Raw genomic sequence first — 23,707 nt, forward strand, 5'->3', positions numbered from 1 at the left:
TTAAGCCCATACCTATAAATAGCTACAATTCTTTTAAACAACTAACCCTTACTTTTTCTCATCAAAATTGCACTAAAACCACTTCTGTCTGTTGTTTTGTATCAACCAACAGGTCCTTACACTCATTTTTAAACTCAGATATTTGTAGCTGATTTAGTGTTAAATATTGATCAAATTAATATGGTGGGGGATTTATTTCATTGATGTTGGCACACATAAGTTACTATCACACATGGAAAGTGATTACCTACATGTATACTTTAATACCATCTTAGACTCAATTGACTTCACTCAAAAAATCCACAGACCTTTCTACTCCTATTGTGATACTTCAGACCTTGTGCTGAATGGCATTGAATGTGAAGCAATAACAGTATTTCCCCATAAGGGAACAAATTCTGAATATATTTTAGACCCTTACACATTTCTAGGTATGGTGAAGGATCAAATATCAGAAATGTTCAAATAACAACCTTTTTGTCAGACTCAGGTGTTGAAACAGAGGCACATCTAAAAGTTGCAGGACACCAAAGTTTGTAGTGTATATTATGTAGTATTTCAGTATGTTCAAAGACAAGATATTTTGATGAAGCATTTGTAATAATCGTTGGTTAAAAATTACAAGTTCATCGGTGATCTAGAATAACTAATTTGCATAATTTTACAAGTTCTATTATTTCATTTCATGAGATTATAGTCCTTTTTAATGCTTGTGATGCTTCTTTCATTTTTTTTATACAGCAGATGTTTCTTTGTCTGATATTTCTATGTCTACATTAGCCTTATACAACCCCAGAACCTTTGGTGATCTGCAATAAGTTAAAATAAACCCTTTTTCTCAAACGTTAAAAAGAAACAAGTTTTCATTCAGGCACATTGAAGGCCGTCTAACATTTCGAACGGGGTCCTCGTTAACCCGGAAGCTTCCTCTCACATGGTTTTGTGTACATTTACCCGTTGCTAAGAGCACTTATCTCACTGTCACAGTAGTTCCTGCTCCCTTTTTATAGCAACAGACTGAAAGACGGGTTATAAGAAGATGAAAGTGGTTGCGTTAATCAGGTAATAACAGCTCTCTGTTTTTCGTTTGCAGAACTTCAAAACGAGCATCTTAAGGAGGCTGGCTTCATTCAAACTTCGACTGTTTTCAACACACACCACTTACAATAATTTACAAGTTGTCATAAATGTCTGTAGAAAAGTATAAATTACTACAAGCGTGATAGTTGCATTTGCAACTCATTCCTTATAATAATAGATTCACTCTTACTTCTATAACTTTGCCTTTACCTTTTCTACCTCTTTGTGATGCTGTGTGCAGTGGGGGCAAAGACAGCTGCTACAACATGATGCAGTGTGTTGCTGCTGGACACAAGATTGTGGCTCTGGCCAACCTGCGTCCCGCTCACACAGGTAAGGAAAATGTTCTGACGTAGCTTAATTGGATCCACAGTGGTCCTCATAGGCTACATATTGTGTTTGGGACAGCCAGTACGTTTGTCGACATACATTTGTATATGTCACAGAAGTATTACAGTTTGCCTTTCTCTGCAATTAATAAGTTGTGTTAATTTTGCTTTTTAAAAAAAATATTTTCTTGTTGCATTATTTTAGGAAATTCCCATTATTTAGAATTTTCTTTCTCTATCAAATATAAATATCATATGATAAGTAACGTCATCATTTCTATCAAGAAATAATATGTAAAACAGATATTTTGCATAAAATATCTGCTTTAAATTTCAATACAACTTTGGAGGTTTTTGTTTACTGTACTGAGAGATTTGGTTCAATTTACAGAGATAACAGCAACAATACTCTTTTCCTTTTTTATGTCTCACCGTTTCTCTATACCCAGATAAAAGGTAAAAGGATGGCTGGTTATTAAAGGCTGACAGGCAGGGTACACCTTTGCATATTGTCAGAACATTGCAGGGCAACACAGAGATGCACTGAACCAACAAACATGCACTCACACCCTCACCCGGTAATAACTGTGTGTTTTTGGATATGGGAGGAAGCTGGAATACCCAGAAAGTAACTTCACACACAAGGTGAACATGGCAACAATGTAACTATTATAAAATGGGATACACACCCTGGGCATTTATGCTATTGACCATCATCTGCTTTGTTCTTCACCCAATTCACTAGGAAGATATCACTAAGTACATACAAATGTAAATATGCCAATCAAAACCAGCAGATGCTTTAATTTACATCAGTTTTTTTTTCAATCAAATCACAGTTCTGTCTCCAGCCTCATACAAAGCATGTGCCAAATGATCAGATAAATGGTGAAAAATGTTTTATGAAACGGGGGTATTATGTAAGTTTGACTTTTTGAGCTTTATATCATGTTATAATATTATTCCCTCATCAAACATACCTGGACTATCGCTTTGATTCTATCATGGAAGGTTAATCCTCCAGTGGTCTTAGTGAGACGGCCAGACCGTCAATTTCCACAAAAATCCACTTTAAAAATGCACACAGGGTCAGTGTGACCCCACCACACCCCGCACAGAGTAAAATGACCCTGTCTCGGTTAAGGAATCCTTGACTCTCCCATGGCAGCCACTTGACTCAACATGACTAAACCTTTGCTCCCACAAAGGTTTCACCTATTTCCACAAAAATCCTCCTCAGAGCTACATTCGCCAGCCGTGCTATTGCCTTACTGAGGACCCCTCTCCTGTTTCTCCTCTACTCAGCTCCACCAGACTAGCAGCAGCAGCAGCAATTAGTTGGAGTTTCTTAAAGAAACAGAGGTCCAATTTCAAGGCACCAAATTATGAAGTAAAATTTCTTTTATATTTTACATTTGATATATATGTATTTTTATATCATCTGAACAGTTACTTGATTGTGCTAAAAATGGCACTGTGCCTGAAAAGTACATTTTACTCCTTAGAAGGCAAGTCTCAGATTTGTAAGAACAACATGTGACTGCATCAGGATGGACCACCAAATATATTATAATTCTCTTTAAATTATTTCTTTTTATATGATGGTTTTCTGTAACAATGTTTACATTAAGCCATGTTAAAATGGCATATTGCTAATTTACAGTAACTTAGCAATATACAATGGTCCTTAACTAAATTGGTAATTTTGCAGTGAGTTACTCCATTGTTTATTTCACATTTTGATGGACTTCTGCTAGCATCCTTTTTTATTTACAAACACATCCTATGCACATCAGATATTGGGGTGACAGAGGTAGGAGTGTGTCCTGCAAACTGTGTCCATTGTTGTGGAGCTACAATCCATTAGCTTGCCATCATCAGCATGTGAATGGGAATGACTGATATCATTATAAAGCATCTTTGAGTGTCCTGAAAATGTGCCATATAAGTCCGATGTCATTTCATTCCATATATGCACTGCCATCAGATTTTGACTCCAAAACACTTTCCCTTATGCTATAGATGAATTGGACAGCTACATGTACCAGACGGTGGGTCATCAGGCAATAGAGCTGTACGCTGATGCAATGGAGTTGCCTCTTTATAGACGTACCATACAAGGTTCCAGCCTGGACACGAGCAGAAATTACAGTCAGACAGAAGGGGATGAGGTGGAAGACCTGTATCAGCTGCTGTACCTCGTTAAGGTAGGTTATATCTCAAGAAGAATTTATGGAATTTTTTTTCTTCTTTGTTTTTTTTTACCTCATCATCTGACAGTAAACTACTGCACAAAGAATTGAAACTACTGAAAAAAAAAAGGTTTAGAAATATTTTGTGTTGTACAATGGTAGTAAAAAAAAATTAATGGTGTTACATGGTAACTGCAGCCCAAACAGTTTTAAATAATTGGAACAGGAAACCAGGCACAGCCACCTGAAGCCTGCAGCCTATACTGGAATGTTGATGAAGGTATCAATTAATAAACACATCTATTTCCTTTAGAACCCCTTTTCATAGAGACTGGTGTCTGTATGGCCTTGGAGGAGGCTACTGTGGAACATCATTCTGCACTTCCCATTATGAATGATGGAGCTGGATAGGGCCTTGATTTTTTTGCACAAGTACAAAACCGCTGTAGTGACATGGCTGTAGCATGTTAAGACCCTGAGTGCTGTGTGGAAGAGTCCTCACACCCAAACCTTATAGTGCTACGGATAATTAAATGTCAACAGGTGATGTTCACGCCACTGCTAATTAAATGGTTTCCTGGGGTCTTGGTGCTACTGGACTTTCAGCCATAGAGAGACACACACATCTCCAAATTGCACATGTAACCTGGTTGAGCGAAGAGACCTTTTTAGAAACAAAAATACATTGCAGTATTTTGGAGTATTTCGTGCAGTATTAGAATGTATTACAATATATTTCAAGTATGACATTGGTGAATATTATTTCCTTTTGTGAGCGGAGTTGTACATTTTTTGTGTTGCAGTTTTTTAAATTTTATTTCATTTTTGCTAATCTTTTGTGCAGGATCAGATGACATACATTGCTTTTTGGAGAAACTATCCTAATCTGCATTGCTGATAATTTAACCAAAACTTTTATTGGTTTATTCCTCCACAACAAAGCTGAAAGTGGTGATGGACATGCAAAAACCTCCTATATGTAGGACAAATATGAAGATTGTAAAGAAAAATTATAGTGCATAAGGGATACCTATGGTGGTGGCATTATGGCTTAATCAAATGCTAAGAGAGCCCTATTGAATGATTCAAAAGATCTGAGAAAAAGAAGTTTACATTTTCTGCAAATATTCATACTTAGTTTAGTGAAACTGAACTGCGAAGCAGGATTTGTGGCTTACGAAGTAACTTCTGTCTCAGCTTGGGGTTTGTTCAGTTTTATGAACTACATTCACTTCTTATCTGGGTCTGTAGCCGAGGCCCCGCAGGTCTTGACCCTGACATGTCTGATCTAGGATGTGCGGGATGGTCTGCTTCCAGATGTCTCTTCAAGTTGCTGTGTTTTGCCAGGTATTGTTGCTCCACATGCTTTGCAAAATGCCTTTTTTAAGATTTGAAACGATTCCATATGTTCACCCTTTTCCTTCTTCTTGGTGACGCTTACTTCTTGCTGCTCAAGAAGATTGAGTCTCATGTGCTATTTTTCAAACTCTTTCCATCCAGTTTTACTCTTTTCTCATTTTATTTGTTCACCAATAGGTCAAATTACTTTGGCATGTAGACATTTTAACTATACCGTACTTATAATTACAAATTAGCCTTTTATTTACTTTTAGTCTGGTTTTGCTAAGAAAAGGTGGTGTTTAAATGTGGTGGATGTGATGGAGTCTAACCATCTGTTTCCTCATACTGCCTTAAGGAGCTGCTACTTATGTTGTAGCATCAGCTGAGCTGCTGCACTCTTCATAACACCTGTTATCATCTGCATCTAATCTGCTCAGAAGAGTAAAAAGTCATGTTTGTGCTTTTAGTCTGTCTCATTTAGTATGCCGTAACTTCACTTGTAAGTGTGGTAAGTTGCCTCTTCGTCTCACTCCGGAACAATAGTATGCATGCTGCATCAGTTGATCAAAGTTTTATGTGCAAAGTTGGAGAAAGGTGCCCTTCAACAATGGCTTTGCAGGAAAAGTAAATTTTTTTTTTTTATCTCAGTTGACAGAAGATCAGATGCAAAAATTAATCACTGAATGAATATTTCATCAAATAGCCCGTTTGCTAGGACGCTGAGAAAATATTCATTTGATGGCAAATTATGTATGAGGACCTCGGTGGTCCGGTGCGGTGCAGGGGTGGCTGACTGACAGCTTTGAGATAAGTGCATGTGTGGTTAACTCAGCGCTGCCTATCTGACCGCCTGCAGCCATGAGGAAGCTACCTGGACAGAAACTTCAACCGCGGCAAAAGCTCTTCCTGCTGTCAGCGCAAACAGTGTGCGGGGATTGATCCTGTGCAGTGTAACGCATTATTCCCGCTGCACCCGTACACAACCTCCTATTTTAGCCAGATACATCAAAATTTAAACGCCTCTTATGGGATTGTGGAGTTTGTTTTTCAGATGAGAGCTGGCTCGATGTGCTGGAAATAAGACAGATAGTGTTTTCTCATGGTCCTTTCTAAAGAGCTGATATGGAGACATGTTTATCTGGAACGCAGGGCTGCTCTGGGGTTTCCGCATGTTCACACATTCAGACCTAGTGGCAAGGGCCAGTCAGACTGCCCGGGGGCATTTCAAACCTTCGGCCCGCCTTTTTTTTTTTTTTTTTTCTTTTTTATCATCTTCTAAATAAATCGCCCAGTTTTACACTTTTAAATCGAAAACCTCTTGATGTAGCCTTCGTGCTGTGATTATATGCAACTTCACACAGCCTGCTTTCTGTTTCTATGCCGTCTCATAATCATTTACATTTAAATATTTCTGTTGCATGTGAGGCAATACCATCCTCGCCTGTGGCCATTTCTCTAATTGCAAAAGCCTGCTAATTTCCCATTTCCAGGGCTCTTCTGGCCTGACCTCTTCAGTCTGACTGGCCATAGATCAGGGCAGCTGGACTCCCATGGGGCCCTTGTAGGCCTGCAGAAACTCCAGTCATGTCCCCATTTACCCTTCTCACCGTCATCAACAATCCTTCACCATAAACAACAGGCTTCCTCTTTTGCTTACTGAGTGATGGCAACCATAAGAGTACAACTTGATGGCTCAGATTTCAGTTTCAGCTGCTGCTCTCTGAGGCTGTTTCCTAGTTGGATCTTGTGCTCTGCATACATATTGCTGTCAGTTGTATTTATATTGTCAACTTTCCTACAAAATTCAACTTTAACAAATTATTTACATGTCTTAGGGTTATTTTTAGTGTTTTAAGGTTCATTGTTTTTCTTTTAAAAACAAAAAGAAAAGAATATTTTTGGGTTTACAAAAATTTTAGATATTGCTGAAAGAATAGATTTTGATAAAACTAATAGTAAAAACATTTTTGCTATAAAATAAATTCAATAAACAATATAAATTAAAATGATAACTTAAAAGCAATCAATAACGTTTTATTATGATTCATAAAACACCTTTTATACAGAGAAATGAGATAAAGTGCTGTGCAGAGGTTAAAAGGGACATAAAACTAGGAAAATGCCACATTAAGCAAACAGTAACAAATAATAAAATGTATTGAAGAAACACTAGAAATAAATATCAAATAGAAATAAATGGAATAAATAAATAATAAAAATTTTAAAGTTAGTCCTTAGAAGTTTGAATTAATTTCAAGTTGCAAGCCTGTATCTGGCAAAGAACACTTGCATGTAGATGAAAGATTTTTTTTTTCTCTTCCCAGATCCAAAGTTGATGACTTTTAAAAGCGGATATTCTTTCCCCCTCCTCCTTCTCTGTTTGCGAGGCTGGCAACGCAAACTTGTAGCATTAGCCAACAGTGCCATCTATGGATCATTCCCATTCTCTGCCCAAGAAAAGTTGTCTGAGAATGTTTTAAGCCATTCAGAAAATTCAAAGGAAGAGATCATATTCTTCAGAACCTTTGTTGATAGAGGGGGAAAAAACCCTCCAATTATATTAGAAAAAAATGAGCTATCCTTTCCTTGGCAGTGGCAATATTGGCAGAATGACAATGTGGCTCTTTAGTTGGCCTCTTTGCTCTCATCGCTGGCTGTGCATGGCAGCGCTTCTTTGAAGTATGTAACCTGATCGACATGCAAGCCACGCCGTACCCTGTCCCATCCTGCTAGGTGCTGATCTTTGAACTCTTCCTTTGAGGAGCTGAAATAACAGTTTGGGTGAAGATTTTTTTTTCTTTTCTTTTCTTTTTCTTTTTTTTTGCTTGAGGCTGCATTTTCACTGAATAAATTGCATCTTTGTGTCATCTGGGAAATAAATCTAAGACACTTGAATGCAGAAAGATATTTTTGTTGTGGTTTTAGGGTTTAAATACTCATATTTGCTTTCAAATGAAAGTGCTGTCACCACAGAGGCGCATGAGTTACAAAATGTTATTTTGCAAGTTCTGTGCCCATACTTGACTGTGAGGTTGGTCTGCTCCGCTTTGTGTGATCCGCTCTGATGTGTGATACAGATCAACAGTGTCAGTCACCCCTGGCTGTAACGCCAGTCTCCACACTGCCCAAAGCTTGCAAAACCCCTCATATTAGTCATATCGCATCCCTCAAATCTTATATCCTTCTCTCTGTGTTCTGTGACCTGACACAGTGGCTCTTTGTGCCCCGTGACCCCTGTTGTGTGTCCGTGTGTGTGTGTGCGTTCCATGCACGCTTGTCTGTTCAAGGTCATTTCTAATCGAGGCCCCTGTTACATGATAACAGGTCTATCTCTGTTCTCATTGCACACCTTTCCACAAGCTTGGCCTCTTTCAGCACTCCAGGTTAGACAGAGGTGTTCTCACTCCTCTCAGTCATCCATGCACTCTGTTTCTTTTCCCTAGATCCAACTCCAAACATCGCAGATGCCATGGATTAGTAGCTATTAGCTACATTTCTTTTTAGAAACGTAAACAATGTTTTTAGAAGGACGTCAACATGTACAGCTAGGCCTGTCACGATAGCAAATTTTGCTGAGCGATTAATTGTCTCAAAAAATTATTGCGATAAACGATAATATTGTCTGAAGACCTTTTTACACTGATTTAATGGAAATGACGTAATAATGCAGGCGATTTCCTGCCAAAGATAGATACACTTTATTTTCAAAAGAATATTTAACACTGGAGCTGATAAACAAAACAACCAAAAACAAAATGGATTCTCAGTCTCTATTAACAAAAAATGTACTTGATAAAAACTAAACAACATAAAGCCAAAGTGGAAATAAATACTGCATTCAACCAAAAGAGTGCAGATTATCAAGTCTGTATAATATGTTGCCCTTCAGTAATAATTAGATTTAAATAGAGAAGACGGGCACATCCACTACCTGATGCAATAGTTCACTCTACATGATTTTTTGCTCCTATTTTTCCCCTTATGACAATCTTAGCACGTTGGTCTTTCTAAGATTGTGTGGTGTGTTACCGTAGATCGTCGCTGCCGCTCCGATCTAAATCAGGGGTTTTCCCGACTGGGAGCTTAACGCAGCCTGTTGAATGTGACAGGCAGCCAATCAGAAAGCGCGGATTCTCCTCCGTGTTTTCTGAGGGGAAATTACGTCGGGGAATCCCAAACAGCTGACGCGGCGCAACCCGAAGTCCAGCGGACATTGGAGATGATATGTGGAAACAGCATTAATGTTTATTCAACATGCAAAGAATACAGAAATGACAAGAGGAGGAGTTGGAGCGAAATTGCTACCGCAGTTGATACACCCGGTAACTTTTCAGCTGTTCTTCCTTAACGTGACGTAAATAGGTTCTAATGATTTTCATTCAGTCAGGACTTTACGCTGACACTAGCCACATGCATTGCAGGTAGATTGTAGTAAAGCATTGATTAATGCCCGGTTTTAAAATTAGTTCACTGAACTTGTAGCCATTATTTTGTGCCCATTGTTGGACACCACACGGCAGGACCGAACCCGATCGAACCGTTATACCTAGGATTTCTGTCGGCTAATGTGTGGTCTGTCAGGTTTTAAAAATGGGCCGACAATCGGCCGACAGCTCTAAGATCGCGTAGTGTGCGCTGGGCTTTACACTAAGGAAATGAGGAAGGGAGGATCAGTGGAGAGCACCGGAGTTGAGCCTTTTTTCATAAGGTGTCATCAACAGAAAGAGAAAAAGGCCGGAAGAGACGATAATGCCGATAATTTAAATGACGTCGATAGTTTTAATTTATCTTACGATTAATCGATTTATCGTTTATCGCGACAGGCCTAACTGCATTCAACCCAAAGAGTGCAGATTATGAAGTCTGTATACTATGTTGCCCTTCAGTAATAATTAGATTTAAATAGAGAAGACGGGCACATCGACTACCTGATGCAATAGTTCACACTACATGACTTTTTGCTCCTATTTTTCCCCTTACAATAATCTTAGACCTTTGGTCTTTCTAAGATTGTGTGGTGTGTTATGGTAGATCCTCGTTGCCGCTCCGATCTAAATCAGGGGTTTTCCCCGACTGGGATCGTTAACGCAACCTGTTGAAAGTGACAGGTAGCCAATCAGAAAGCGCGGATTCTCCTCCGTGTTTTCTGAGGGGAAATTACGTCGGGGAATCCCAAACAGCTGACACGGCGCAACCCGAAGTCCAGCCGACGTGGAAACAACATTAATGTTTATTCAACATGCAAAGAATATAGAAATGACAAGGGGAGGAGCTGGAGCGAAATTGCTACCGCAGTTGATAAACCCGGTAACTTTTCAGCTGTTCTTCCTTAACGTGACGTAAATAGGTTCTAATGATTTTCATTCAGTCAGGACTTTACGCTGACACTAGCCACATGCATTGCAGGTAGATTGTAGTAAAGCATTGATTAATGCCCGGTTTTAAAATTAGTTCACTGAACTTGTAGCCATTATTTTGTGCCCATTGTTGGACACCACACGGCAGGACCGAACCCGATCGAACAGTTATACCTAGGATTTCTGTCGGCTAATGTGTGGTCTGTCAGGTTTTAAAAATGGGCCGACAATCGGCCGACAGCTCTAAGATCGCGTAGTGTGCGCTGGACATTATACTAAGGAAATGAGGAAGGAGGGTCAGTGGAGAGCACCGGAGTTGAGCCTTTTTTCATAAGGTGTCATTAACAGAAAGAGAAAAAGGTCGGGAGAGACGATAATGTCGATAATTGAAATGACGTCGATAGTTTTAATTTATCGTACGATTAATCGATTTATCGTTTATCGCGACAGGCCTATGTACAGCACATTGCAAAAGTATTTAGTTTTTTTGGGGGGGGGGTTTTCTGTAGAAACCCGGTTTGCTGCAACTACAGCTGCAAGTCAGTTAATCTTGCTTTGCATAACAAGAGAGTAACATTTTTGCCCGTTCTTTGCAAACTAGCTTAGACTAAGTAGGTTTAGGCTATATGTTAATTTAGGGTCCTGCTGGAAGATGAACCTCTGCCCCAGTATGAAGTCTTTTGCAGCCTCTAACAAGTTTTCTTCCAGAATTGTCCCATCTTTAGCTCTGTTAAAGAATTGCATCCCCACAGCAATATGCTGCCATCACCATGTTTTAAATTTGATGGGGAGTCTTAGTTTTCCACCATGCACAGTTGAATTTAGATCTAATCTTACCAGAGAATCTTCCACCTCATTAGGGCCTGAGACAAACTGCAAACATAAATTCACACAGCTTCACATCAACAATGACTTTTTCTTAACCCTCCTCCATAGATTTCCAGAGTTCAAAACTACTTGGCATACTGAAATACTCTTCCACCTGAACAATTAATCTTTGCTGCTCCAGCAGACTTATCATAGGTATTTTGGATGCTTCTCTTGTTAATATTCTCCTTGTCTGACATGTCGGTTTAGGTAGATTTTCAGCTGCACCACTCTTCAAATGATGTTCACTCTTAACCCTTCTTTAAAACGCGCTTCAATTTTCTCCCCAACTTTCCTGATGTGTCTATTTGCCTTCATTTTTCACTGATGTTCTTAACAAACCTGTAGGTCCTTCACAGAATAGTTAGATTTGTGCTCAGCCTTAATTATACGTACTCTGTTTGCTAGCGAGGCACCTTCTGAAGATAATCGATTGCAGTGGATTTTATGTAAAGCTTTTATATTAGAGGATGTTGAATTAATATCCAGTCCGACCTCTCAGACTACAATGGGTGAAAATGTTTGGTATTATGCACCATTTCACCCTAAAATTTACAGTTGCAACGTGACAAAATGTGGCAAAGTTTGAGGGGTATGAATACTTTTTTAAGACACTGTGAGATGTAGAAAACGAAAATGACTTTATCGCATCGACTCTGCAACCTTTGAGCTGATGAATAAAGACAAAGACATTTAAGCTCATTAGAGTGATGAGGAACAATAGATGATATCTATGCACATGTTCTATTCCGCCAGCTCTAATTAGCCGGGCTGTAACATCTCTGTCATAGCGAGACCCCGCTTACAGGAAGACGGAAATGTTACTTTCAAATCTAATTTTTTTTATCCTTTAATGTTTGACTTCTCAGAAATGCAACTTTTAAAATAGTTTGTTCTGTTTCAATGGGTGATCTTTTTTCTTTCCAGAGGTGGAGGGGTGAGATGAGTTGGAAAAAAATCTTGAAGAGGCAGACTGAGACCTTTGGCCTTTATAGATTAAAAAATTCCCTCCCTCTCATGTGGGTTAAAACACCTTGTGTTTAGTGGGATAATCCTTCTCTTGAACTCACACACACTCTTTCCTCCTCTTCTCCATGTTTTCCTTGACCTTTATTAAATACACACTCCACTTCCCCCCACTGACGGTATGTTATTGACATCTGCACACAGGAGTGGGGCCCTTGGAGATTGTCAAGGCAGCCCATCCACAAGTCCAAAGAATTATCTTCTTTTAGCCTTCCCTCTTTCTTTCTACCTTTCCTCAACTTTTTCTTCCTTGTATTGTTGTCGCACTTTCATCCGGACTCTTCAGAAGCCGAGACACGTGCGTCCTGATTGAGGTGACTCCTGCTGTGAAGAGAGAAGGCAGAAGAACCAAAGGTAGTGGAGAATAATGGAGAACAGTGGTGAAGGGAGGTGGAGATGTCTTTGGTTGAACAAGGAGCCAAGCAGTATTGATTAGGCAGCCAAGGTGTTGTGAGACAAGATGTTGAGGTGCGGTGTGAACCATGAAAGGTGGAGGGAGGGGTGGGTCAGAATCAAACACCCGACTCTTCTCTGATTACCAGCATGGTGCCGCATTAGACGTACATCGGGGGCTCAACAGGAAAATGGATTTCTTTAAAAAGCTGGTTAATACATAAATCATGACCTCTGGGGTCACCGTGAGGGTTTAGAAGGTCTGATCGATAATAAAGCTAATGCAGGCTTATTGTAGGTGGTTTGTGGTGCAAAGAGACATCTAAATGGTGTTATTGGAAGTCGCTCACAAGCAGTTTTGGGCCAACAGGCAATCTTTTTTTTTTTATTTTAAGTTTTTATTGTTAAGAGTTATTGTTTGAGATGCAGCTTAAGAAATCTTAAAATAATTAAAAAGTTTGAGCGTTTTAGTTTGTAAAGTGAAACAGGGCTAGAGTTATCACAGGGAATCTGTCATACATTATTGCAAGCTTTTATTTCAGTTCATTTCGATTATTATGACTTCAAACTAATGAAAAATCACAAAACATATGTTCACAGAATATTTAAATATTGTTTCAGATTACTGAAAAACATTTTAAATGCAGAAATGTCAGCATACTGAAAATTATGTTTATGTATTGTAAAATATATTCACTCAATACTTGGCTGGGTCTCTTTTTGTATAAATTACTGAATCAGTGTGTTGTGGCATGGAGACGATCTGCCTGTGGTTGCTTTTATTGTAGACTTCAGCTCGTTTACGCTGTTGGATTTTTTTGTCTTCTTCTAAACAATATTCCATAGATGTTCTGTGGTCTTAATGTCAGTCCAGTTTACTGGCCCATCTAGTAAAATGACCATGGTCATTCAAGCAGGAATTGGTACTTTTGGCAGTTTCTGCAAAGGGTTTTGCATTCATAATCTTCTTAAAGCTATAGCCATAACTGTTGATTTTCTACCACAGTTATTCCTGCCATTACATTTCTTTCTAATATCGTATTTTATTTGATCAGTTTCAAGTGGTCTAATTAAACCATATAAAATAGCACTCCTTATACTGAATTTCAGAAATAAATCAACTTTATTGGCATTCATTCAGGTAAGTTTAAGAATGTATTACAGTTCTCTCATAAAGGTTCCTTCAAGTAGCTGGATCTCCGGTGCCGCCTCTCTGTGATAGTCCTTGTTATCTTTTCCTCAGCTCTAAGATTCTTGTATTTGTGTTGGTCGACAGGCTTGTTTTGCACTTGAGGAAGGATAGCATTAGCGGTGAGATAATGGCGCTGTGTATTGTTCGCTTGGCCATGTGGAAATGGTGGGACAGGATCTATTAGATGCAGGCCCATTTCCCACCAGCTGACGCTACCGGTTAGCCGCAAACATTAGATAAAGAGCCGAGCCTCCCAGAGCCTTTGTAATTTGTTTGTGTTTTTCTGCTTAATGTACTTTGCTCAATCTTGTTTAGCGATGATGGAAGCTGATAGTCTTATCTTGCCTTGCCAAGGGCATGAGCCACCACAAACTGCTAGGTTTGAACATTGTCCCATTGAGGAACAGAGTGTTTTTTTTTATCTTTGTTTTCTGGTGCTATTTTGAAGCTATGTTAAAGACATCAAACTTCAGTGCAAAAAACTTGTTTGCACTGACGTTTTTGGGATTGAATTGAGCCTGGAAGAAAGTTACTATGATCAAAATGATATTCTCAAATTTCCCTTTTCTCCCTCTCTAGGAATTTCATCTCTAAATGTTTTAAACTTATGAGGTACGCACAGCTAGCTTAATGCTATCTGCCTCACACCATGCAATAAGTGAAGTCTTTCACCTCCCTGCCAATAATCTTCTCACATTTTAGAGGGGTTTTTTTCTGTGAACCACTCTCCCCTCACAAAATATTTGTTGGAGGCTTCATCACCTCCCGCAGTTAAAGACCATCTATAGAAAAAAAATACAGTCTGGAGCTTGAAGAGTAAGTTAAACCAGTATCAATGCTGTAATTTCTTCTCTCTCTCTCTCTGGGGATCAGAGGAGGGGTCTTTGAGATCTCTGAAGGATGTAGGACAGGAGAGTTACAACGCTAAAAGCTGGGAATATAAGCTCAATGGGAAAAAAAGAAAAAAAATTACAATTTGGAGGTTGTGTGTGTAAATGGACATGAGCACATGTACGCCTGTACACCCTGCGGACCAGGCGTTTGCTTTGGGCCATAAAAAACAACTGACATAGTTTGCCTCTCTGTGGCACTGGATTTTGCTCTTTGATTCTGTCCCTCTCACTTTCTGAAAGCAACTTCCTGTATCAAATGCTTTTTTCCTCCCTCCAGCCAAACGGGAATGTTGATATACAACAGCTCTGGGATCGTAACTTTGTTTTTGTCTCCCAGAGAAAGCTCTTGCTGCAATGTTTACGACTTTGCAGCAAGAGCTGCAAAAATTATGAATTGATTAAAAGCAAACCTTTAGTGACAGTTTGATTGAAACCTGGTAAGATGTAAGTTTGTTTGCTAAAGCTGCATAGATTCATCCATCCATATCTGTCTTCTGCTTCTCTCCATTTAGTTTTCACTGTGTGTTGATAAGGAAAGCCTCCTTGTCCTTGGCCTGCTGAAACAAAGACGTAGCGCTTGCTTTGGCCAAATACTCATTCCTCCCTGCCTGGCAACTGTCTGGGGGTGTGTTTACGTAGCCGTGTATATGTTAAGAGAAAATCCACCAAACGTTAATCTCTCTACATTTCCAACCCCTAATGAATTTCTACATTTTCCAGCTGTGATGCATGGAAAATGTATTTGTCAAAAACAATTCTGTCACTGTTAAAAAAATAAATAAATAATACTTAGCAGGTCAATATATTTGAAATTTAAATTTTTATTCTGTCATTTGAAATGAATGTGGTAGTAGTGGTAGTATTTATATGAAAAAAACATTCTTATAAATTACATATTACAACAAAGTTGAACACAGTTTGGAGGTATCAAAATAAGGCTAATACCTCCAAATGGAGGCTGAAAGTACTTTTATACTTTGCTTTGTGATGTTAGATAAAGTCTCAGTAAATTACTCCTTGTCTTAACATGCCCAAATACAAACTCAATAGAACAGAATGCCACCGTTGCACCTCCATAAATAAATTCAACATTTTTCCTTCTTTGTCAGCACACACTTGCTTGTCACTCCTCACATTTCTGGTTGATGAGCATAGCTCATTCATCGGCCTGAAGAGACAACGTGTCATGTCATATCCTCTGTTGGCTGGTCACACCTGCATCGCAGCCTAAGCGGAGGATTATGCTCTTCTGTGGTCTGCTTCTTCCCTCCACGTCTTCATGCTACATCATCATCTTTGGAAGTTTATGTGCATCTGGCTTAGTGGGAACTTTGTTTTTATTGTTTCATCAGTGTGCATGGTTGAGACCTGACACATGTTGAGTCATCTAGCCAGTCTGTCTGCTAGCGCAAAGGAAGAGCCCATCATTCAGCAGCTACTTCAAACACACAGCAACAGCAGTGTACCATAGCGAATGTGTTTTTGAAAAGCTTTTCAAACAAGATTTTGCCTAATATGTGTTTTAAATAGACACCTGCTAAGCCTCCATGTCCTTTTACTGTTTTGTTGTAACTAAAACCCTCAGTAGATGCTCTTGTATCCAAATGGAAAAGGTTAAACTTTAAATGTTAACCGCTGCAACATAATTATAAACACTACCAAATATTTCTTGTATACGGTTTTCCATATGCTGAAACCTGCCTCTTTCTGAACTCAGGTTGTCACTTTGGTTCATACAGAAAGGTAAAGAGAATCAAACAGCTGTGTTCTTCTTTGCTCAGACTCAGCTTCCTGTCATTTTAGTATGTCTAAGCTGTCAGGGCACCTTATCACGCCCCAGGACTTTGTCAGTATTCCATTAAACGAGATCGCTTGACCCCAACAGGCCCCAACTCTGCACTGCATCCACTTTAGATGCAACAGCAACCCCCATCCCAATATTCCCACAGTGGGGGCAAGCACAGGAGGACAATCCCATTAGATTAAAACGGGTCCAGAGTGCATCTAATGCAGACAACATTAAAACTGTGTCACATCCAGTCACTTACATGATGGATGCAGGGAAGGTGGGGCAGAGAGAAGGCTGGATAGAGTAGAATGTTGAAGACAAGGGGGTGTAGAATTTAAAGCTATGGGGTCAGACATGCTGATAATATGACATTGTGATTGCAGCTTTGGAGAGCAGTAGACAGGACTTCTGTGCCCTTGTGCAAACTGTCATTCAATGCACTTTAATTGAATTCCTCCACCTTCTTCAGTTTTCCACCAAACTGATATTACAGATAGAACACTACATAAAACACACAACATTTATGTAAAGCATTAAGCTGTACATTTTCACCAATTTGCAATTTACAAAGAGGATTTATAATCAGGACATTCTGGAAAGGTTTGGAATTATATTGAGGTATTTTCCACTATGGGGAACAGCATTAAAAAGGTTTAAAGCATTAAACCTTAAAAAGGTTTAAACCTTAAATTTTTAAACCCTATATCATTGTTTACAGATCTGTAAACGAATGGAAATGGTTGCACTTTAAACCTTTCTGCAGGTTCTATGTTTAAAGCCTGATACCTGTAGAACTTTCTGCCATGAATTCAAAGTCATCTTTTCTGTTTTGAGAAATAAGCTATTCTTATACGTGTTTTATTTCAAAATGTCATTTTCTAGAATAAATTTTTGACATGAAAAATTCATAGGAACCCAGGGTGATAATTTGTTACTTTGCGTTTGTAATAGGTACAATCTGGGAGCTCTGGGCTCAGACTGAATCTGGCATTTTGGAAACCCACCATTCTGCAAATTGGAGCTTTGTATTGTTAGGGTGTATAATTAGAAGCTCATTGTGACAGCCATTGAGAGAGCATTAATGAGGGTTCTGATGTATTCCATATGAATATGAATATTGAATTTTTAATATTTTATGGCTTTCTAATTGCCTTGGTTGCTGTTAATGGCTTTGGCTGTTAAACATTTCTCTGACTGAATATCTACCCAAGTGAGGAGAGAATTGCAGCTTCCTTCAGATAAATTTTTGTATGTATCTTTAGTGCAGATAGATGTCGTGACTGAAGGCATGTCTGTGACTGTGAATACATTTGAACCAGTCTTTTGCTTCCTTCCAAAGACAAATGTACATATAATTACAAAATACATCACACGCTACCTGATATAGAGTTTAATGGCCGTATCGTTTCTTTGTGGAGCATGTCTGCTGGCCTTAATCTTTTCCACAGCTGACATCTTAATAACTCAGGCCTCTCCATCTATTTCCACAGGAGACATCAGGATGTGGGGGAAGGATTAGTTTAATGAATTTGACAATTAGTAACAGAAGTTAATGACTGCATGGGGCTAAGTATCCTGATGGACATAGCTAGAGGGACTAAGGGCCTCCATTGCTGTGGGCCATAGATCCTCATTAATAGCTTCTCTGCCTGCTGGAGAATACATGGGAAGTCAGGTCATGCCTTTGTTTAGCCTGCCTTTGATGGAGCTTCTAGGGGTTTGGACAGTTGCACAACACCATGCCAGAATAGGCCTGGGCAGGAGTTGAATAAAACCCCAATGTCTGAACAAGGTTGGGGTCATTTCATGTCAAAAATAACAAATTAAGAACAAAGTACAGGGACTTTCAAAAGTTTTCATACCCCATCAGATTTTATCACACTTCAACCACAAATGTTTTTGTATTTTTTTATGCAATAGACCAACAAAATTTGATCAATGTGTTAGCATGGCCCAATCATAGTTCATAACTTAATCCAATTGAAAGTGTTGTTCACACAGCATTTCCAGTTTGACCATACTTTAACTATTTTGCTCTTCACAATTATGCACTATCTTGTGATGCTTTATCACATGAAATCACAATAACTACAAGGAAGTTTGTGGTTTGAATGTGGCAAAAGAAAAGGGCTTTTACAAATTGGGTTCTGACCCTCCTAAGAACCTTTGCGTTGATTATTAATATTACTTAGGTTTCACCTCTAACAGTCAAAATATTGTTTTGTCAGAGAAGCTCTGGAAAAGATTCTATTTCATTCTGTGTTTTACTGAGCTACCTTGTTTTTATAATATCTTTACTTTTAACTATAATTTCAGCTTTTCTAAAAACTACAAATTTGTTTTCATAGTAGTATGAATACCCAAAACATCAATCATTTCTAATCTATGGCTTATTCAAAATAATTCACCCTGAGTCTTGGACTAGATTTTGAAAAATAATCTCCAGAGCAGCACTATCCCTCCTCATTCCAGCCTGTCTCCTGGCAGTTCTGTAATGGCGACAAAAACACAGCCTCATCCAAAAATAATCATTTCCCAAAGCCACTGCCAAATGCTCCAGTAGCAAAAGTCTCCACTGCAAACAGAAAGGGATGTGTGAGAAATTCATCTCATGTTATAATTAGTGGCGAGTAGGCTGTAAGGCTGTGCGATGGGATGTAATGAGAGCCAGGGAAAAAAAAGAGGTGCCATTTAATTAGACGAGGCAGAGTTGAACCTTTGAGGTCCAAGTACCCACAACCGCCTGCCTCCTGAGAGAGGGTAGATAGAGGGAGACAGACAGACTAAAATACACAAAGAAGCTCTTATTTGTTGTTGCTCTGGCGCTCTGATGCTCTTGTCAGGTCCTGCCAAGTTTAAAGCCGAGGGACTAAATTGGTGTTGATGTTGCACGCTCCTTTACAAACTCTCTCCTTTGTGAATCTTCTCAGCTTTCTGTCTGTCCTCCCTAATTCCACTCTGTGGCTCCTAATTTGCCTCTTTAGAGAGTGACAGTTGCATTTAGGCAAAAGGTTATCATTGTATTAGAGTGGTGTTTTCCTCGAGGCTTACCTAGAATTACATGACACCGCCTGCAGCCACCTTTCCCTCTATGCTGGCCTGAAATGTTATCAGTCTGACTTAATTACTGTCACCAGGCAATGGGATTGACTCTAATGTATGTTCTGGTCCTGGACTCTCTGGAGAGATTTTAGAACTTGAGGAATATCCCTTCTTAAGATATCTCTGTGTTTGACTGTATGCCTACAGTTTAATACCTCACATCCTCTGCTGCACAGTGCACATGCACGGAGCGCATCCTTTATCTGATTAGCTGGTGTGCCTATGTGGAGCTGTGCGTGCATGTTTGTTTGTGTGTCTGAGCTCAGCATCAAGCCCCAGGCAGGGCATGGATTTCATTTAGGAAAGTATCAAAGGTTTACACCATGTTCGCTTTAATCAGCATGTTTATCAGGCAGAGAAAAATTGCAGGAAGGGACCACAGGGAGAGGGAGGGGCAATGGAGGATGAGGAGGGGGTGGGGGGTTATCTTAAGGACCAGTAGCCAGGGAAATTGATAATGGCTACAAGGTAATTTACTGGAGACTTGGGCATCCCTCCACTGCTCCTACCCTTGCCTCTTATTCTAATTACAGCCCATGTAATGTTCTAATGAATCTGCAGGTGTGTGTGGGTAGAGGAGGGGGGTAGCATGGAGGCATTTATGAGGATGTATAACCATCAGCATGTGGTTCTTGCTCGTGATCGTGTGTGTATATGTGCGTGTTTGAGTGTGTCACTCTAGATCAAGCCTGTTTTCCTGTAAGAAGATTGAATGCATCTCAAGGCTGCGCCAGCATCTCTCAAGTGCATTGTTGTCCCACAGTTTTTGAAGTATGAATATGATATGAAGAGCAATTAGATATGCCTTTAGCAATATTAAAGATACATGCCACTCACAGATGGAAAGTTGCTCTGGTGCTTCAAGTCGTCAGTGTGGCTCCATCTTATGGCTGGATGTGCAGAGGGTAGAAAATCTGGACCAGATATTGATACAGTTGTTTCTCAGTAAATTAGAATGTTAACAATTTTATTATTTCAGAAATTCCCCTGGACTTCTTTCTGGTTTAACACAAGGAATGACACAATTTTAGCCAATGTCTTGGATAAATTTGTGTAGAATGACTCTTGAATCTCTGATCCCAGTTTCACTCCTATTTGTCAAAGTCCCCAAACTTGAATTGAATTTGCTTCTCAATCTTCTCAAAGCTATAATTATGGTTGTTGCTTGTGGACAATTTTCTGCCACACTTTTCCCTTGCCCTTAACTCTTCATTAATATACTGGTATACAGCATTATGCACACCCAGCTTTACATCAATGAATTGTAATGGCTTACCCTCGTTTTGGCTTGCGTCAATGAATTTCTGCTTGTCAACTGTCAACGTATCATTCTTTCTCGTAATTGTCTTGGTTTTAGCATTTCTGTAATATTGGTGGACAGCCTGTAAGACACAGAATCCATCATTGGTAATGCCTGTGCACATGCATGCACAAACACACACTTAAGTTTTTAAGACAGTTCTCATCTCCCTTCATTGCTCTGTCTGGGATTTGTCCCTTTGAGTTCAATTTTTCAGGATGCATTTAATCTGAGCCATTCAGCAAATAGAAGCCAGACTTGTGAACGATGACATTGAGTTTCTGCATTGTTTTTGAATTGTAGTATATATGGTAGTAGTTTGACAACAGGAAGTGAACAAAGCCATTCAGTCCCTGTTACACATGCTTCCGCATAATGAGCAGTTAAAGTTGGAGCAAGAGGAATGTTTAAGACATTTTATTGGGATGGTTGTTTAAAGCACATGCAATTTACATTAAGCTTCACGTGTAGCTCCCTTCATCGGCAGTACCAAGGAAACCTTAATAAGCCCAAAGTCTGAACAGCAAGGGAAATTTGGTTGCCATTTGCCATTTCTGTAGCACTTTTGGATTCCATTACAAATTCAAAAAGAATAGTTTACTCTAGGAGAATGTGACACCCCTGTTCTGTTACCGAGCAAGTTTTTGTCTTTTCTTTATAATAAAAAAAACCCAATGAACTATTATTGTTTCTTGTCCTCACAGGAAAAGGAGGCCGTTGAGGCAGTGTCTGTAGGAGCTATTCTATCCGATTACCAGAGGGTCCGTGTGGAAAATGTGTAAGTCAAACACTGGAGGTTTAGAACAGCAAAGCTTACTTGCTCCTCTGAACTCAAGTAAGGCACAATCTGTGGCTCACCAAAGGAAAATGGTACATCTAGTTTTTCCCTCACTTGTGTGACTAAACTAAACTAAGACAGGGTTCTGTTTATTCGTACACAGTCACATGTACACACTTTTTGTTTTGCTTATGCCATTTGTATTTAGACATGTTTTATTCTAGGTAAGTAAGCTGAAATTCTCATCATTTTTAAGATTTTTCTGAACAAATCTTTAAACATAAAAGAATTTTAACAATAGAAAAGCATTAGTTCTCCTTCCCTTTTTCTTTCCTTCAAGTTTCCGCCAGCTTAGTCTCTTTTTGTTTTCCAGACAGAGCAGCATGAAATAGAGACACAACCACATTTATTGGCACCACTGATAAAAGATTATTTCAATAACAAAAATGTAAACTAAAAATCCAGCCCTTTGAGTCCCATTATTTAATAGAATAAGAAATCTATCATTAAGATACATCTTTTATAAATGTGAAATTACATGGCACACTTACTAGCCTTTGTACTTTGTTTTTTTGGCCATAGAAAGGACTTATCTTTTCTTCCATAACATTATAAAACGTTGGACCAAACATTCATTGCACAATCTCTTGAGTCCACTAGATTACAGTCTTATTTAAAATGATCTGGTTCATGATGCCATCCTTTATAACAAGGTCCCTGGGGTTCTTTGGCGAAGACTCAAGCCCATTGCATCATAGTATTTCACCATACTTGACAGTTTGCATAAATAAAATTCCCATTTTGATCAAACCAAACTGAATCTTGCTTGTTGCAAAACAGTTAAATTTTGGTCTAGAGTTTAGCGAACAAGATTAGGATTTCTCATTAAGTATATTCAAATTAAAAGTTGTATTTTTTTAAATTTTTTTTTCACTGTGAGATTATGCTACTGCTGCCACAACATGAGCTGAATTTCAACACATTTTTTAACAGCGACACCAATAAATATTTGTGCATGTGTAATAGACACAATGCTCCTCATCAGTACTTTGATTGGTGGACATTTGTGAATATACAGTTTGACTCATGTTACCTCTGACTGCATGATGTAATAAAAATCTTTAAATGGGGTTTTTTGTTTCCCATTAATAAGCTGTGAACTGTGGGCCTATCTGGGTGACAGCTTTCATGTAAATAGACAAGGTGCTATGCCAATATGAGGCTGTGACAATGTTCTGAAGTGGGCAGATATTCGATAATAACTACTTTGCATCTCTTTCACTTGTTTCACAGATGTCTGCGGCTTGGTCTGCAGCCCCTGGCTTACCTGTGGCGCCGAGACCAAGAGTCGCTGCTCTCTGAGATGATATCATCTGACCTACATGCCATCCTCATCAAAGTTGCTGCTTTTGGTGAGTTCTTTGCTTGTCTTTTGTTTGTGCCCCAGCCAGTTAACCTCCGTTCTAGTTGCCTGTTTCCCTCCTTTTATTTCCTTCTTCTTGAGGTGCCAAGCTGGTCAGAAACACAAACTTTTTATAATGAAAGTTAGTGGAAAAAAGCGGTGTATCTAAAGGAAGACAAGGAGATGAGTGAAGTAATACCCAACCCATTAATCTGTGGCTTAGCGGCGGTGTTAAGACTTGCGCCAGCGGCAATGAATTGAACCAGAGAACAATATGAAAAGATAAGAAGCACAAAGGAGGAGGAGGGAGGTATTATTGTGGCGTTGTGTTAGGAGGGTGGGTGGAGAGATGGTTGGCAGTTGAGAAATACTCACAGGTGATTGCCCCTCACATTAATGCAAGCTGTCAATAACCGGCGCATGTCTGCACCGTGTAGGAGAGGCTCACCTATGCATAGCTCCCTTTATACGGTCCGTGAAGTGAAGATTAAAATCTTGTTTCTCTCATTTGCAGTCTTCAACTGCTTCAGCTCTGAGGAAAGAGGTTACTATGGAGTCACATGCTCTCCTCTCATCTGTTTTGGAGCCTGAGGACAGAAAGATCAGATTACTGTAAAACAGTAGGGACAGAACAAAAGTTTTCCTTTATTCTTCTCTCAAGTACAT

At 39.2% G+C, this 23,707-nt stretch overlaps 1 protein-coding gene across 1 annotated transcript in view; it reads left to right on the top strand.

Annotated features, from left to right (window-relative positions):
- Window positions 1-923: 923 nt before the first annotated feature.
- Window positions 924-23,707, top strand: part of dph6 (diphthamine biosynthesis 6) — a 69,878-nt gene continuing 47,094 nt past the window's right edge. The window contains exons 1-5 of the mRNA XM_032548170.1: window positions 924-1,062; window positions 1,322-1,413; window positions 3,432-3,616; window positions 21,566-21,639; window positions 22,933-23,051. Coding sequence (XP_032404061.1) covers window positions 1,040-1,062; window positions 1,322-1,413; window positions 3,432-3,616; window positions 21,566-21,639; window positions 22,933-23,051 — 493 coding nt within the window. The 5' untranslated portion in view covers window positions 924-1,039. The remainder of the gene's footprint in view (window positions 1,063-1,321; window positions 1,414-3,431; window positions 3,617-21,565; window positions 21,640-22,932; window positions 23,052-23,707) is intronic.

Source organism: Xiphophorus hellerii, chromosome 19 (assembly GCF_003331165.1).
Source record: "Xiphophorus hellerii strain 12219 chromosome 19, Xiphophorus_hellerii-4.1, whole genome shotgun sequence".
NCBI lineage: Eukaryota > Metazoa > Chordata > Actinopteri > Cyprinodontiformes > Poeciliidae > Xiphophorus > Xiphophorus hellerii.